A 16,675-nucleotide genomic window follows, 5' to 3' on the forward strand; every position below is an offset into this window, starting at 1 on the left:
AGGTCCCCCCGAGCCCCCCGGTTCCCTCAGCCGCTGCTCCTCAGACTCGCTCCGCAGTCCTTGCAGGAGGCTCGGTGCCCCCGGCCGGACCCGCTGCAGCACCCCGGTCCCTGTGGCAGCGCAGCCCGAGGGCAGCGGCCGGCGCGGCCGCCCCGGATGGACGCGGGAGCGCTCCCGGTGCCGGCAGGGCGGGAGCGGGCGGAGCCTGCGCACTGCGCCCCGCGCTCCGCGGCCCGCCCGGCACTCCCGCGGCCCGGCGCTGAAGATGGCGGAGGGCGGTGCGGCGCCCCCGTCCTGCGCTTCCTCCTCCTCCTCCTCCTTGAAGGGGCTGCGGGAGCAGATGGGTGAGAGCGGGCAGGGAGGGGTAGCACGGGGGGTGCGTGGGGGGGGGTCCGGCGGCCCAAGGGCGCGGCTGGCGCCGGCTGCCCCCCCCCGCCGCCCCGCTGGACGTCCGGCCCCGTCCCGGGGCGGGGAAGGGGCACTGCGAGTGGAGGCCGCCGGGGCTGCCCGGCCCCGGCCCCGGCCCCGCTCGGTCCGTGCTTTCCCGCAGCTCCGGGTGGCGATTGCTGGCTCGGGACCTCCCGTAGCTCGTGGGCAGCAGCGGAGGCGGCTGCGGGGAGGCGGCGTTCCACCAGCCGCCCGTTTTTCACCGGTTCTCGAACTTGTCTGTGTTTGGGGGGGCTCTTGCTTTCAGAGGGTTTGTGTTCGGTCCCTGTTACAGAAGGCAGAGAGAGCCCCTGGCACTGATTTTTAATCAAAGATTGAATAATGCCCTATTTATTTTTTACTTTATTTTGTTTTTCTGGTCTTATAAAAGGGCTGAAGAAGCTCTGCTTTGGTTTTATCTTTGGCTGTGTTTATGTGCCTATTTATACTTAAGGTCCTTAATAATATACTCTGGACCGAGTATTGTGCATACATGATATGTGTTTGCAGCATAGTTTCATGGTACATCTCCACGCAAGAGCTTTGTGGGTGAGCCATTAGAAAAGATAAATATTTTCTTATCCCAGTCACAAAAAAAATAAGTAAAGAGGCTTGCGGTTTGGTCTAAGCTGACTAACTAGGACTAGGTGCAGAAACTACTGAGAGCCTCTTGCATGATTGTTTTCAGTGTGGCTGTGTAATTACATAAAGAAGAGTGCTGGCAAAGGATCCTGAATGCACAACTCTCATTTGGCATTCTTCAGTGTGTTGGGTGTCAAAAATACTAGTTAATTACTTCTTGTTTCTGTTTCAAAATTAAGACAATTTAGTGCTCCAGAAGGATGAAGATCTGCCAAAAGATAGCACTTCTCACCTACACAGGCTACGTGTTTGAACTTTAATCTTCCTGTTAGAGCTGCTGAATTTCATTTTGCATATTGGATGTGCTTACATGGTGGCTGCTAAGCTTTTCTAAGGATGGGCACCCATATCTGCTGATAGCTGTCATGACCTAGATTTAGTCCCAAAATCAGAGAGGAAATGCTCCTTGGGCCAGGCAGCTCCGTCTCCCTTCACATATGCACATGCTGTAATATGCATATCGTGTTGCAGAAACAACCCCCCTCACTACATCCTGGAAAGGCTAGACCTTGAATTTTTTTCCCCGAGGGGGTAGAAGTCACTGAACCAGAATCTGAACTTCAGTGTACACAGAATGCATTTGTAGCAGTTATGTGCTCAAAGATAAAACTCAGTGCTAAAGTGCAGTAAATCAATGCTGTCTGTGAGCTCACAGGCTACTCTGCAGTTCTGCTCCTGACTTCTAGTCAGTAGCACTCCCTGGAGAGAGCAAATGATGTTTAGAAATCATCCTTGCAATCCAGTGGTTGACAGTGGAATTTGCAGGATAATTTGCCACAGTATTTGCTGCTCTTTGGAGAACTTGTGAACAGCAACCAAGTCTGATATCGCAGCTGTTTGGAGAAGATGCAGGAAAAAAAAGACACCCGAAGGAACCTTGACATTCAGTCCCACGCTACCCTTTGGTGTGTTTGGGGAGAGATATAACTTCTTGCTTCTCTGAGCTCAGTTGGCTGCGTGGGGGGACTCCTCAGTTCCAAAATACCTGCTAACTAGAATGCTTGGATCCAGTTTGTGCTGCTCTGTGGGCAGTTGTGTACTTTACTGTCTTAATCAATCCGGAGAACAAACATCTATGCAAAATAAATAGTGTTGTGTGCCTTCAGCCGTTTGTCAGTTTGTCTGGGAAATCTCACATTTAAAGACAATAAATAAAGAGCATCTTGCTGAGAAACCACAGGCTGCTCTTTCTGGCAGCCTGGCTAAGACTAGTATTCATGCTGTTTGTATAGTCACCTTCTGCATAGGTATCTTTGTGGGTCTGTATTAAAGGACTCTTCTGGGTTCACTTCTGCTCTCTGTGACCAGCCTCTTGATACTGCTTTTCTCTATGGGTGATTGGTGTTTGTTAATTTTAGGCCTTAGACATGTAGAATCCCATAGTGCCACTTGTAACTAACTTCCATATCAATTTGGTACATTTGGCAAGAAAAATATTCTCTTAAAATCAGTCTGGTATTGAGGTGAGGAAAAGGTGTTTCTCCTTCTTTGAGTATCATCTGTAATTAAGATTCTGCAGGCCAACTCATGTCTGCCATGCCAGTTCTGCAGTTCCTTTGTAATAATTTTCTGCCCTGACACACTTGTCCAATCTTATTTCCTTTCTGTGGATGTCAAAAAGCAGAATTTGCTACCACAACTAGAAAGCAGTTGAGGTGCAACCAGAAGGCAGTTAAGGTTTCTGAACATCACTTAACATTAGAAATGAATTAGATTTGTACACTGAACCAGCAGTGTATAAGTGGCAGTTGCTTACCCCATTTTTGTTATCCATGCTTGCTGCTGTCATCCCTCAGGGATGAAGAGGAATTTTTGATCCTATTCTAATGCCATAAGTACTGCTGAGCTTGTTAAGATGTGAGAAGAGGGGAATAGTCGGGTACTTGTGGTTTATCCAGTAAGTGAGGTTTTCCTTGAGTGGTGTGAGTAATCAGAGGAAAAAGACCTGTAATTTAAGCTGCTGTAGCCTACATTTATTGTCTTGATTTTCACTGGAATACTGAATACTCCTGTCTTTTGTAGTATGGGTGGTAAAAAACATTGGGTTTGGTTTTTTTACCAGAGCTTGGTAATCCCGCGCTTGTTGACAGTGTATTTAAGTGCTGTTCATATGTATTTCCCTTTCCAAGACCTGCATCATCTTTTGGGAAACCTGTCTCAGGTTTGGGGAAAAAAATAAAGTGACTTTTTCAACAAATCTAGCTGCAGGCATAAATTCCATGACCTGCGGGTCCCAGTTTGGTCGGAAGTTTTCTAATAAAACAACAGCTCCTTTCCATGTAATCAGTTTTTTCTCCCTTAGTGACACTGTCCAGCTTTGTCCACCTTGCCCACAGTTCTTAGCAACAGCTTTTTACCAAGTGCATGTACGCAGAATTGGCATGAAAGGAAGGATGGGTAACTGATAGCATGTACCATCACTGCTCAAGCAAGTAATCAGGGACATGCACAGATTTACTTGGTCTCTAGGTAACAGTTATAAAACATAACTTAAGAACACAACCATGTACCAACACCTGTAGGAGTACTAGAGAACTCTTGGGTACAGTCTTGGTCCCACAACAGAAGATGGTCAGAGCTGTCTAGAGGAAGTTATTTGGGATCCAAAAGCATCTGTCAGTCTGACAATTGATGAATTGCCCTGTGCATCAGAGCTGCTTGCTGGAAGAGAGGAAGAATTTACTTACAAATTTGGATCCTTGAAAGCCTTTGGGATTTGCACTGTGGTTGTCAGTAGAGGTGGGCTTCAGATCTGGCCTGGGAAGCAGCAAGACAAGGAAACCATTCCTTTGCCAGGTTTCTCACAACGTGGGAGTGCTACATGAAAAGCATCTTGAGCATTCAGTTGTTGTCCTACTTGGTGATGTTTGAATGAGTGACTGCTGGTACAGGTTCCATCTGCAGAGCAAAGGCAGCCCATGACTGGGTTATTCAGCTGATGATCCCTGGGGCTGGCTTCAATTTCTTGTTTTGTCAGACTCCTCAGGACTTTGGAGAAAGCTTTAAGGGCTTTTTGTGCTTCATCTTTTTTTCCCTGCATGGAAGTGGTAAGACTGCTTTGCAGCATACCAAGGTGATAAATGCAAAGAGCTGCACAGAAATTTGATTTCACGTAGATCTCAGCAGTGAGAGAAAATTCCCAAATCAGGCTGAGAACTGAGTGTAATTGTATAGCTATGAGCCCTAATTTCATTTTCTTCTTGTTCAGGGAAATACAGTCGTACAGAGTAGGGATAATTTCATGCTAATTCATAAAGATGAACGCTATGTATTTAGGTGCTTAGCATTCTGAAGATTATTTCCAGTTGTAAGTCATTTATAAAAGGTTTTATTCGAATTTAAAACTTTAAATTCTTGAGATTTCTCCAAATGCATTTGGGAGAGATATCCTCCTTGCTGTAAGGAGAAAAAAGCAAGCAAGCAAACAAAACACCCAAACTATGTGCATATACAGCATATCTTTTTCATTTTCTTATGTAGAATGTTCCATTCTCTACATATTTTTTTTCATGTGTTGAAATTGCAAAATATGAATTTGGCTTCCATGCTTCAATTCAGATGAAACCATTTAGCAAATAATGACTTGCAAGGGTCATCAACTCCAATGGTGAGAGCCCAGAGATGCTGTGCCTTCCACTATCCCTAACTGTGCCTAGTCTTAAAATGTGACTGGAATTAAGGACTGCTACTTCTTCATACAGTTGTGTTTTTCAAAAAGAAAACAGAAATATTTAGAGGACTGATACGCTATTATTAATTTTCAGTTCTTAAAGATGATAAGAGAGTAAAGAAGGGTTACTCTGGGTTACTATAAGATAAATGCAATAAATAATCTAGGTTAGTCATAATAATAGGGGTATCAAAAGCTCCTGGTTGTCTTCAAATTTGATTAAATAATTGGAGATGCTTGCAGTCCTCTTGTGAAAGGACATCCTGACAAATAAAATTCTGAGCATGCAATTTTAATGTCTTCTATGAATATGACTTATCGGATTACTTGTGGTACTTTAAAATCCAGCTGGGACTGCAAATTTCTTGTCTGCCACAAATAAATTAGTGCCATTTAGCTTCCAATTACGCAGCTTACAACCAGGTTAATCTTAATTGATTATATGCTTTCAGTGTGTTTGCATATGCCTGTCCAATAATCAAAACCTTTCTAGATGCTGGTGTTTTTTGGAGTGCCGGGCTCATGGAAGGAAAAAATGTTGCTCAGAATTGTTTTTGTTTGAAAGAGAAAGAAACCTCCTCTGTTCTGCATAATGCCTGTGCATAAAGGGACACAACCCTTTGCATTTAAGGAAGGCTAACCTAGTGGCTTGACATTTGTTTTCATCTAAATTATTTTTATATTCCTGTCAGTTTGTAACTTCCACTTTCTAGGTGAAGGATTCCCAGCTGATGTTGCCTTTGAAGAAAACAGTTACTACTGGCCATGCTCAGAATACATCTTTCTATTCTCATAATGTTTTTTGCCTGCATAATTCACAGGGAACTTCTAAAATACTCTTTTATGAGTACTTAACTGACTCTTAATTTACAGACACTCTCTGTTGTTTAAATGCACTGACCTGAATCTTGGGAGGGAGCATAGATATTGTAGTGGCTTGTTCTCTGTGCAAGTGTTTCAAAGCTTCCAGGTGTTAAAATTCTTCTCCCAAGCCCAACAGAGCTTGGCTGCAAGAATATAGAAACACTGTAAGGATCTTTATACTTAAAGAACATAATATAATTTATTAATTGATTAATTTCAAACCTTGTCCTCTGTTTAGTTTTGCCAAGAGAAGTTCTTAGAGGAACGTTTTTGCAGCATAGAAGTGATTAATAATATGTATACTGTGTTCTGGACATTAAAACCAAGGACAGTCATCTCCAGACCAGATCAGTGAGTGTCACCTTAGAGAATTTCAGATTTCTTTAAAAAACTTTCTGCCACTGGGCAAGGAATTCAGAAAAAAAATATAGTCTCTTTATTTGTCTCTTTAGCTCTTTTTTCCTGCTTGCTTTTTTTACACCCTTTTGCCACTTTTCACTTATCCTTCAAGTTCTTTGGAGCAGGGACTGATTCATGGTTACTTTGCTGCAGTCTTACATTGCACGTAGTGGAGTGTCCCAGAGCCTTCATTTTATAATTAGCTGGGTGAACTGTACAGCTTTAAGAAAATCTGGAGTTTATTTCCTTTTACATTTTGCACCCCCTGTTCTGCTTTAGACAGAGGGTTTGCTGCATTAAACACTCTGTGGACCTGTCAGTGTCCTGCAGCACTTTTCTCTATTGAGTGATTGGATTTGAGACTGGCCTCTTGGGCGTAAATGCCGATACCAGTCTCTCTTGCTCTGAAACAGGCAGTGTTTGAATGAGCTCTAAATTTTCCATGAGAAATTCATCAAGTGTAAAAGGCAAAAGCAGTAGTTTTCACTGCTTTCTTGTAAAGGAGCTGCTATCTTTCCACCAAAAGAAGGCTCAAAATGGTGTTTTCACAGGGTTTGAAGAGTCCGTTGTGACTCACAGTGCTAGGCTGTGGTCTGGGCTGGCATTGTTTGGGCTGGGTGAATTAAACAATAGCCACAGCCTGCAAACAAGAGGACAAAAGCGTTTTCAAGGCCATGCTTCTAGCAAGCAAAAAAACCCCAGACTGTTCAGGAAAGAGGGAAGTGTTGGAGAGAAGTTAGCTATTGCCAGTGTTATGGATAGTGCACTGTAAGAGAAAGAAACAATACAATGAAAAAAACAGATGTGAAATAAGAGAACAGAGCAAGAGTTTGTCTTAAAGTTACTTTTTGCCATGGCTGAGCAGGAATGTGAAGAGGAGTCAGTGTTAGGCAGCCTCTGGAGTTGGAGGAGTAAAGCAAAGAGCTGATTTCTGCCTGTAGCTTTTGCCAATGCTTGAGCTAGAATTCCAGTGGGAACTGAGCTGTGCAAAGGAGGTTAAAGTGGGGCTGCTCTGGCATCTGTGAAGCCAGTCCAGCATTGAGGGACAACATACAAACTCCTGAGGCACTGCACAGTGCTATTAAATAGAGAAAATTTGTACAGCAGACTGGTTACTAATAATATTCCACTCTGTTTAAAATTCCACCATTTTACTTTTTGGGTCTTTCTGTAGCTGTTAAACCTATGTCTAATCCTGTCCAGTTGGGAGTATTAAATCTGTATACACCTATATATAAGCATTTATATCACATAACTAGGAAATTTCACAATTAATCCACTTGAAATTATGTAAGGGCATATTAATTGCATAGACTGCTTTCATTTTAGTCCTGTGTTTTAGGACACTTTGGAATTTCCAGTATGCAGAAACAGGTAAATATTTCTGCTAAACTTGAGAAGGTTCACAAGGGTCTTTGTAAGAGTAGAGTTTTTGCTATCATTCCACTCAATTTCTTTCAAGAGATGAATAATAATATACCTCACTAATAAAGAACCCCAAATTGTGGAAGCCAGGTGTCTTTTCCAGAGAAGGGGATAGATTTAGCTTGTCAGCCCTGTGTGCACAGTACAGACAGAGCTTCTTACTAACCTTGTGATGGCTTCTGTAAGAGTTGTGACATGTCTTTGTCTTTTCTGAGCATTGTGCTGGCAGTTGCTTTTTCCATTAAGTAGCAAGAGGCATAGCTCGTGGCTGAGCAGTGTAAGTGAGGTTGAGAGAATATTGTGTGAGACTCCACAGGTGTATTTTCAGTTGTGTTCAGACAACTGAAGGGTGGTACTTGTCTGATGTGGCTGTTGAGCAATGGTGTAGCATCTCTGACTGTAGAAAGTTTCTGGAGATGGCTGCCAATTCTATTAAGGACAGATTTCAATACCTTGGTCTGTGCTTGTGTTACAGTCATGTTTGGTTTAGATTGTGTGCTTCCCCTAGGGCAAAGTGTACAGAGATCAGTGCAAAAATCAACTAACAACCTTCCTGGTGCCTTTCTAGTCATGCCTTAGGCTGAATGAGTATCATAATATGTCTTTGAGATTACTTCAGCTGTATCTTTTCAGGTTTCCTTATAAGAAATAAGTAATTTTGATAATTATGTGATTTTTTAAAAAAATATTTCTAGGTCTTAATCTGAATGTGGATGTTTAAAGGTAAGTAAAAACTTAAGTTCTCACAGATACGTCTTAAAAAGTTACTCATGGAGTTGTTAATACATGTGTTGCAAAGGAATGCTTGTGTTGGGTTTTCCAGTGGGATCAAAACTTGTGATGAACTGAAGAAATCATCCTGAACTACCTTGAACTTCGGGAGCAAAACCAGATTATTGTACAGAATTAGCTGCAGAAGTGGTCTTAAAGGGAGGAAAGCACGTCAAGGTAGTAAAATAGGTATCCCATGTAGGGAATAAATTAGGACAAAGTCTGCAAATAGAGTCTGGGGTAGGGATAAGACAACAGGAAGCTCTTGTAGCCTGCTGAAGCTGAGAGCATGCACTGCTTTCTGGAGATCTGTGTGCTTCCCCATCTGGTGGCTGCCCAGACAAAACAGGAGAACCATCTGCCTTCCAGCTGGTCTGTCAGAAGGTGCCTACCGGGAAGCTCACGTGTTTGCTCCACCACGTTGTGGAGCCTGCCAGTCCTTGCAGCCCAGAGATAGGATGTGAGGATCAACAGGGAAAGACAGAAAAGGGAAAAACAGGGAACAGAGGAATGCACAGAGACAGGGCTCTCTTCATCATTAGAAACTTTCTATGTTGTCCGCTTGTTTGTATGAAGGTGCATCTTTCCACTGGTATCATCTGAATAAGCAGTGGTATGAATCCCAATACCTAATTTTTCTTAAATCTTCAAACATACAATCTTGCACCTGTTTGTTTTAACCTATGTTAATTAATGAGTGGAAATCAGCTTAAAAGGTGGTGCATGGAAATCTCAAACTTGAATGCTGACTTTCCTCATCTTTCCTGAAAGTATGTACAAAACTTATTAAAAGGATCTGAACACTCACTGGCAAACAGTAGCTCCCTGTAGTGGAGCAAGACAAAAATGGTGTCTTGCAGGTTTGTCAGTTTGTGATAAAATCAGAGATATTTTGCTGGAAAGTTCACTTTAGATTCATGGATTGCATATTGGCTTCTTGTTGCCACTTTAAACTTTTATGGAAACACTTAGAATCATAACAATGCTTAACATTCAGAAGCCCTCCTAACACCCTCTGTTTCAGAGGCTTAGTCTGGGATTTTTTTGTTTGCTTTGCATAACGAGTCATTAAATCATAAGAAGCAGAAGGATTGCTGTGAAAGTCAGCACATTCTGCTCTTCTCTGTAGTTCTGCAAAGGGAAGGGAAGAGCGAGAGAGGCAGCGCCCGGCCGGGTCACAGACCCTGGGGAGGAGACGGGATGGAAGCTGAACCTCGCTGGGTAGAGGGACAGAGTCACTTCAGTCCCTAATGAGGTTTACTAAGAACAGCATTGGGTTCTTTGCCAGTCTTGGCAGGGGCCAAGGGTATTAGCCATGTGCAGGGGTTGAAATAGAAATCAAGGTTATTTTTAGCACCGGTCTCTTTAGGGCATATTGGAAACCTGATCAGGGAAGGGAAGTACTGTCATGCTCAATGTGAGGGAGGCTCCTCAGCACCTGCACTGTCGGTGGATCGTGAGCTGGAAGTGAAATTGGGAGAGTTGGATTTATATAGAATGTCACCTCCTGGTGCTTCTGTGCATTTGGTTTATCTCTGATTTGCTTGGCCAGACCTGGGGTGCTAAATGGTGATGAGGGCGCAGAAGGAAAACCGCTTCCCAAATTACCTAATCGTTTCACGGCTCAAATAGCTCTATTTTATTATGCGTTAATGCAGATATTATTATTGGCCTGATGCATAGCTTATACTTTTACTAATTTTACCTGGAGCACTTAAAGATAGACTACTGTAAAATAAACATGCACATTATGCTGATCACAAAGTATTGTTGTGAAAGACTACTGTGGGAGGGCACACTCAGAATAGAAATGAGATTTAATTTGACTCTAAAAGAATTTTTCTTCTCCAGGGAGTTTGCTGAATATGTCCATGAAGGCACCCCCCCCCAATAATGCAACATGTGACACAGATTCTAGTGAAATGGTTGTTAACTGGTTTCCTGTTCTGGGGTATCCTGATTCATTACAGCAGTATTAGGCTTATTTTACAGAGATATATTTTGTGGAAAATTGTTTTCCATGAAGCTTCACTCCATAGCAGACTGCTACAATCATTATGGAAAACTAGGCAAAGAAATTACAGGTCTCTGTGCCAAAAAATCTAACTATATTATTTATTAAGGTTTCTTTTATCATATTTAAGCAAAATAAGATAGGTATTTTTTAAAGATTGCATAGCGCAACAATATGCAATGCATTTTCTTTTACTGCAGTAAAATGTGGACTTAGAAAATCCATTTGTATTTGTATTGTAAATTTACTATGAAATTGTCAAGGGCCATAGAACCTGTGTGTTGACCAGGGACTTGGTGAAATTGAGCTCACATTTCTTAGAGATGTATCTAATGCAATGTCCATTCCCTGTTTATTAATCTTCTGTTCAGATCCTCAGTTCACATTTGATTCTGGCTTTCTGTTGGTTAAATGGATCACATCCATGTGACACAAAGGTGCATGCCTTGTGCCTTAAATCTGCCACTTTCAAATGTGTAAGCACATTGTTTCGGTGCAAATAATGAAGCATTGAAGGAGTGAACATAAAATATTTTATGTGACATACAAAAAACCTTGATATGCAAAGTCATGTGGCTGGGTATTTCTAGAGTTGTTTCACCTCTGTGTCCTCTGCAAGCTGAACTGTTTCTGTAACCCACTTCCCTGTCTTATAGAACCCCAAGTAATCTTCTGCAACCTTAATTAATTAAAATAAACGAATTGCTTTGCAGATGTGACACATTTTTAAATCCGTGCCTTCTAATCATGAACATTATTCCAACTATATATTTATTTTTGATTGAGTAAATAAATACATAATCCCTCATATCCATTACGGCTTGTTTGTTCAGCAAGACTTCTAATAGTAAAATACTTCTGCAAGTAAAATAAAATTAATATTGTACCTGTTTGATTGCAGGTTGCTTCTTACTATAACTTCGTTATGGAAATTTGGGGATTTAAACTTGAGAGCTGAGGCAAAATTCCAGTGTTGGTCTTAACTGAAGCTGGTTCAGGTGCAGAGTGAATTTGTTCTGTTGTGATAATTTCCTGCCCGGGTTGTGTTGGCTCAAGCTGCCTGGGCACTTCTTTCTCCTCTCTTGAGGAAAGATGTACCTGTATTTCTGTATTTTTCTGAAATTGAAATGGTATTTGAAGAAGCTTAATGATCCTTCAGTCTTTGTGATGTACAAAGATGTCATTGGATATGAATGCCCTGGCTGTACATTTCTGCTCTCAGAGCACCTGCAGTGGGCTGCTTTTCCTCTGACTGTTTTCACTCCAGTTTGTGTTAGAATAGATAATTCTGTTGTTCTCCACTTGGTGTTTTTTTGGGCTGGATTCCCACCCATGTGACACGAAACAATGTACAAAAATTGGATTTTTGTCTGACTTGTCTGATCTAGATAGTGAAAATACAGTGAGCCCTTTTTAAGCTGTTTTTTTTTGCCAATTGCTAATCTCATCCTGTTGTAGTATATCTGGTCTCTGACTTGTGTGAAAGGAGCCTCAGAGATGTATAGGATGGGGTTGAGGAAGACTTTTGTTTGCTGCTGCAGTGAAAAATTAATTCAAGACATGGCAACAGCTGCGGGTGACAATTTAGAGTTGCTGAATAAGTATTGTAATCAGCATTTATCACTGAAATCACATGGGATTAAATACTTTGAGGCGATTGTTCTTGGGCACAGCCTTAGGGAGGGTTATTACCATGACACAACTAGTTGTCATGGCAATGCATGGAGAAGAGGGAGACTCTTCCTTCCTCTTTTGCATTCTGCACTACTCTTATTAAAGGGAAGTCAGATCATTGGCAAAGTTGTAGTCTTCTTTTTAAAAATATAACAGCAGTTTGTACTATTGGCCCTTCATGTTCTGGTTGAGATCACAGCACGTTACATGTTCCTTTTGTGGATTTGCCTTTTCTTTGTGGATTTTGCCTTTTTGAAACTGGCCTCAACTTTCTCATGTGTGGGTGGTTGTTTCGTTTGTTCCCTTGCTTCCCCTGAAGTTGGGCTTTTCCCTGGAACCCAGCTGAGCTCCCAGAGTCTGTCACAAGGTCAGAACAAGGTGGCAGCGTGTGAGGATGCTGTTGGAGCTGTGCAGGGCACTGGGGTAATGCTGTCTTACAGGTTACCCTGCCTGCTTTCCCTGCAATGCTTCACCTTCACACCCTGTCAGGTGATAAGTGAAGGTTGATACCAAAACAAAGAAAATCTGGGGAAAGTGATACAATAAATTAGTCTCCCTGACTTGTTAATGGGTTTTGTTATTCAGTGAAATTAATATTTGGTAGCATTTCCTTTCTATGTGATGATATGTGAGTTGTAGCCCTGCATTTTGCTGAAGTCACCTTGGTGAAACTCAGATAAGGTGAATGGGTCTTTGCACAAATGCTCAAATTACTGTTTTGGAGTCTAATTTATAATTAAAATTTATTTTTGAAGATCTAGTTTCAGAAGTATGTTGTAAGCATCCCTTAATGGTTTATTTTATGCATCTAAAGCCCTTTCTCTTTCATGTCATGAAGTAATGACAGGTCTTCACAGACCTCTCCCTGCTTGGGTCTCAACAGAATATGATTCTAGCAGTGCTAATGGACTATTACATATGTGTGTCCAGCCCACAAATGCTCATGTGGTAGCAAAGAGTTTTTATTAACTGTAAGTCAGACATAACTTTGCAAAACTGTGGTGTTTGTCTTAGAAGAGTTAATAAATAAGTTTGATCTTTGAAACTCTGTAGTCTTAAAACATAAAGTTTGGTAAATGTTTTTGCAGTGAAAAGCTATGCCAGCTCTCAAGTCTCATTTGACAAGTTTTTCCTTACAAGTTGAGCAGCCCCCAGTTAGTTTTTTAGTAAAAACATCAACAACCTCAAATAGAATTTTATGTATTTATTTTAGATATTTATTTAATGGGTGTCAGTTGTAGAGTTTTGCTTAATGTGGATTGATTTTTTTCTCACAGTTGCTGCAGCCCAAGCCATAGCAGAAGAAAGAAGAAGCCAAAGTGGCATTAGCCCTCTTGCAGTCCAGACCTCAATAAAGACAGCAACTAAACCAGGTATAATTACAGGTTATTGCTCTTAATGAAGTGCTGGGCTCACAAGGGAAAGTTAGTAGGGATTGAAACAAACATATTTAAAGAGAAGTTTGGTGCTCTTTCTTCAGGAAGCATCAGAGCATCTGGTAGATGGTTTGTAGGTCTGGGTTTGATGACAGATTTCTGCTTTTGACTGGCTCAGAATCCAGCTGAAGTTGCCTGTCTTGTAAGTAGGGTGTGACAACAAAGATAAATGATGGTAACTGGGCAAGTTACCAGCTCACTTCTTGCTGAAATTCAAGTTTTTATACCTGCAAAGACTGCTTAAGTCTTGGTTCTGCTTAGTCTGCAAATGAGCTGTCCTACAGTGCTCTGAATTTGTCATGACAGGTGAACTATTTGTTCCCAGATGACATTTTCCTAAATTCCTGTCATTCTTGTTCATGGGAGTTAATATGTGCAAGAATGAGGATCAGAGCTGAATTTGGAATAGGGTATATTCTCACATGTCTGACTTCTTAGGCTTTCTTTTGACTATACCTATTGAGCCTTTAATATGATGTGTGCTTTCTCTTGCACCTATTAAAAATAGAGTTGTGAGGGATTGGAAAGAGGGAAAAGGAGGCTGTTCAGCTTTCTATGAATTTTTCAGATAGTATCTTTAATCTCCATATAAAATGTGCAGTGATATGGGGGTGTGTGCATCTCTTAGGAAGTTTCATTCTCCTTTTGATAATAAAGACTTTTGACTTTTTGTTTCAATTTGAATGTTCAAAGTCATTGACAATTATGTGTCTTCCAATTTTTTTTTGACAGTGATAGATGGTTCCATGCTAAGAACAGAAGAAAGGCAAAGACTGGCCAGGGAGCGTAGAGAAGAGCGGGAAAAGCAACATGGTATTCTCATGTTTCACTTAAAATAAAATTTTCTAAAATGTTTCTGTTAAACGAATTACTGTCCCTCTTACTCCTTGTTCTGTCACTTTTTGTCAGCTTGCTGGTGACAAGAGACAAGGTCTGCTCTTGGTCTTCCATCAGTGTCCATCTGTGAACCTGAATGAGGAAGTTTTTGATTTGAGAGGAAAACACTGTAGAGAGATTTAGTTTGTTGAAGCTCTATGTCACTTCTGTCCTTCCATTTCCTAGTGACCACCCAGCAAATTTAGCCAATTCCTTATTGAAAGCCTTAACAAAAACACTTTGGAAAAGAAAAATTTTAGCTTAGAACTCCTTCCTATAAGCCTGAAGACTGACATTTGGAGAGTGCTGATTCAGAGAAAACCAAAAAAGATTTAGCTACTTGAATGGCTTGTTTGCCTTGAACACTGCTTCCCTTGTTACCCAGCACACTGAAATTACTCCTGTATTGAAGTGTCAGCAATATACACTTTATCTTAGCAGGGAGTCTGAGACTAGAGAACAGCAGAAAACTCTTGCCCAGCTTTATGCTGTTTGTGATGTGAATCAGTGCATGTGTGTGTAGCAGGAGATGAAATGGTCACGGTGGGCCCTGGGTCTTGGGCTCCCAGCTTGTGAGAAGAGATGTCTCTCTGAGCTGTATGTTTGTTTCTCAACATAAAAGCAAAGACCCCCAACAACAGGAATTATTGTGTCATCCTGATATGGGAACAGGGTAGTATTATGATGCATATAAAACTCAGAAATATTTTGGGGGCCCTGTGTGTAGATGCTGCCTGTGGTGTCATTATCTGTCATTATTGTTGGTGTCATTATCTGCTCTCCTGCTTCATTCTATCTGTCTGGCCATGGAAAATACCCTGTGCATTCTAGCTTTGTGTCACAGGACCTGAGGCTTCCTGTTGAACTGCACACAGCTGTTCCTTGGTGAAGGCTGCAGAGAATAGTGATATCACTGTTTTGAACTCCGATGCAGGAACTGTAGGGTCTTCCCATCTTGTCACTCAGTGCCTTAAAGATTACTATTTACTATATTTTGTTCTAAAAAATTAAATAAAGATACAACACAGAAAATTCAACTTTTTGATTTTTAATTTACTGCTTCCTTTCAGAGACATCATCATTATGTTGATAAGAAAAGTATATGCTTAATGTAGGGAATATACATATCCTGATATTCCTGTCTAGACAGTAGGGCCTAGTGGCAGGCAAAATTCGAATTCCACTTCCAACCTGGGGACATAATTAAAGATGAGTCTGACATCTGTGATGTCATCCACCTCTGCAAGCTCATCTTCCTGTACATTTCCATTTCAAGTGGTAAGAATTCTGCTTGGATAGTCTCTTGCTTGTAAGTTGCATTGCGATATCAATGAATGGCTAAGTTTGATTTTAGTTTTTTATTAAAAATATTCTTACAGCTGCCAAAGAGACACAAATCCTTGAAAAGGAGAGAAAAGCAAAACTCCAGTATGAAAAACAGTTAGAAGAAAGGCAGAGAAAGCTAAAAGAAATGAAGCAAAAAGAGGAACAACGGAGGGCAGCAGTGGAAGAAAAAAGGAAACAAAAAATAGAGGAGGAAAAGGTAACATTCATCAAAGTTCTATAGTTTAAAATAACTACATTGTTTTCCTACATTACCGTGCTCTGAAGTGGTGTGAATGAGAGACTTAGGGAAATGATGAATGTGTTAGAACATAAAAGTACTTTCCATGTCTATAGTGGGCTATGTAGGCGTATGTCCACGTTCTCCACAGAGCTTTAGCTACAGCTGAGGCACTTGGCATTTCACGAGCTGTGGCTGTTTGACTTCTGGCTATTTTTCACATGAGCAAAAACCCCACCCCATATTCTTAGATTTCCAGATGCCTTCAGAGCACTTTGTAGAGTATGTCTGTAAATCACCATGGGTGACAGCTCTTGGACTTACTTCTCTTATTCTGTGTCTTGCTTTCTTGGAGCTCTGCTGTGGCCTGAGACTCACATTCTCTTAGTTCTTCTTCATCAGAATTCATTCCTGTATGATGAAAGGTGGTGATGTTATCTGTGTGTTTGTCATTGGCTGCTTTGAACTGTGTAGTGACTGTTCTCATTGGCCTTTGCTCTGACTGCACATGGACAGGCAGAGCAGTGTGTGAATTTGGGACTCAGTGGATAGAAGCTGATAGCAGAAATAAATGCATGAAGTTATCCCATCCTTTTGACAAGTCACTCTTTTCGTGCATATTAAATGTGCAAGTTCTGAAAGGATTAATTTCCAGGGTGTCAGCAGTGGAAGCATCTCACATCTGTGCTTTCATAAGCTGGTTGTAAGAACTTGCTGTGGGTCATTGGTGAAGAGCCTGCAAGCCTGGCTAGCTGCTCCTTTGGAGTTCAGTGTTATGCTGTTCTAGCAATCCATCTTTGCTGCCCTTTTTGACTGGCAGTATTCTACGCTGGTGTTTGGTTTTCTGTAATCAGCTCCTGGGTATGATCAGATTGATAGTCCGTTTGAACTTCACGGAATGGTTTACATTGCTG

The 16,675-nt window shown here is 41.4% G+C and overlaps 1 protein-coding gene across 8 annotated transcripts in view; it reads left to right on the forward strand.

The window, feature by feature from the left end:
- Positions 1-224: 224 nt before the first annotated feature.
- The window catches only part of MAP7D3 (MAP7 domain containing 3), a 43,809-nt gene continuing 27,358 nt past the window's right edge, over positions 225-16,675 (forward strand). For all 8 annotated transcript variants that reach the window (XM_005526159.3, XM_014255296.2, XM_014255300.2 and 5 more), the window contains exons 1-4: positions 225-344; positions 13,163-13,258; positions 14,054-14,134; positions 15,577-15,740. In XM_005526159.3, the coding sequence (XP_005526216.3) occupies positions 266-344; positions 13,163-13,258; positions 14,054-14,134; positions 15,577-15,740 (420 nt within the window). In that variant the 5' untranslated portion in view covers positions 225-265. The remainder of the gene's footprint in view (positions 345-13,162; positions 13,259-14,053; positions 14,135-15,576; positions 15,741-16,675) is intronic.

This window comes from Pseudopodoces humilis, chromosome 15, assembly GCF_049639895.1.
Source record: "Pseudopodoces humilis isolate 2021_Gansu_Grassland_sample_001 chromosome 15, ASM4963989v1, whole genome shotgun sequence".
NCBI classification, from domain to species: Eukaryota; Metazoa; Chordata; class Aves; order Passeriformes; family Paridae; genus Pseudopodoces; species Pseudopodoces humilis.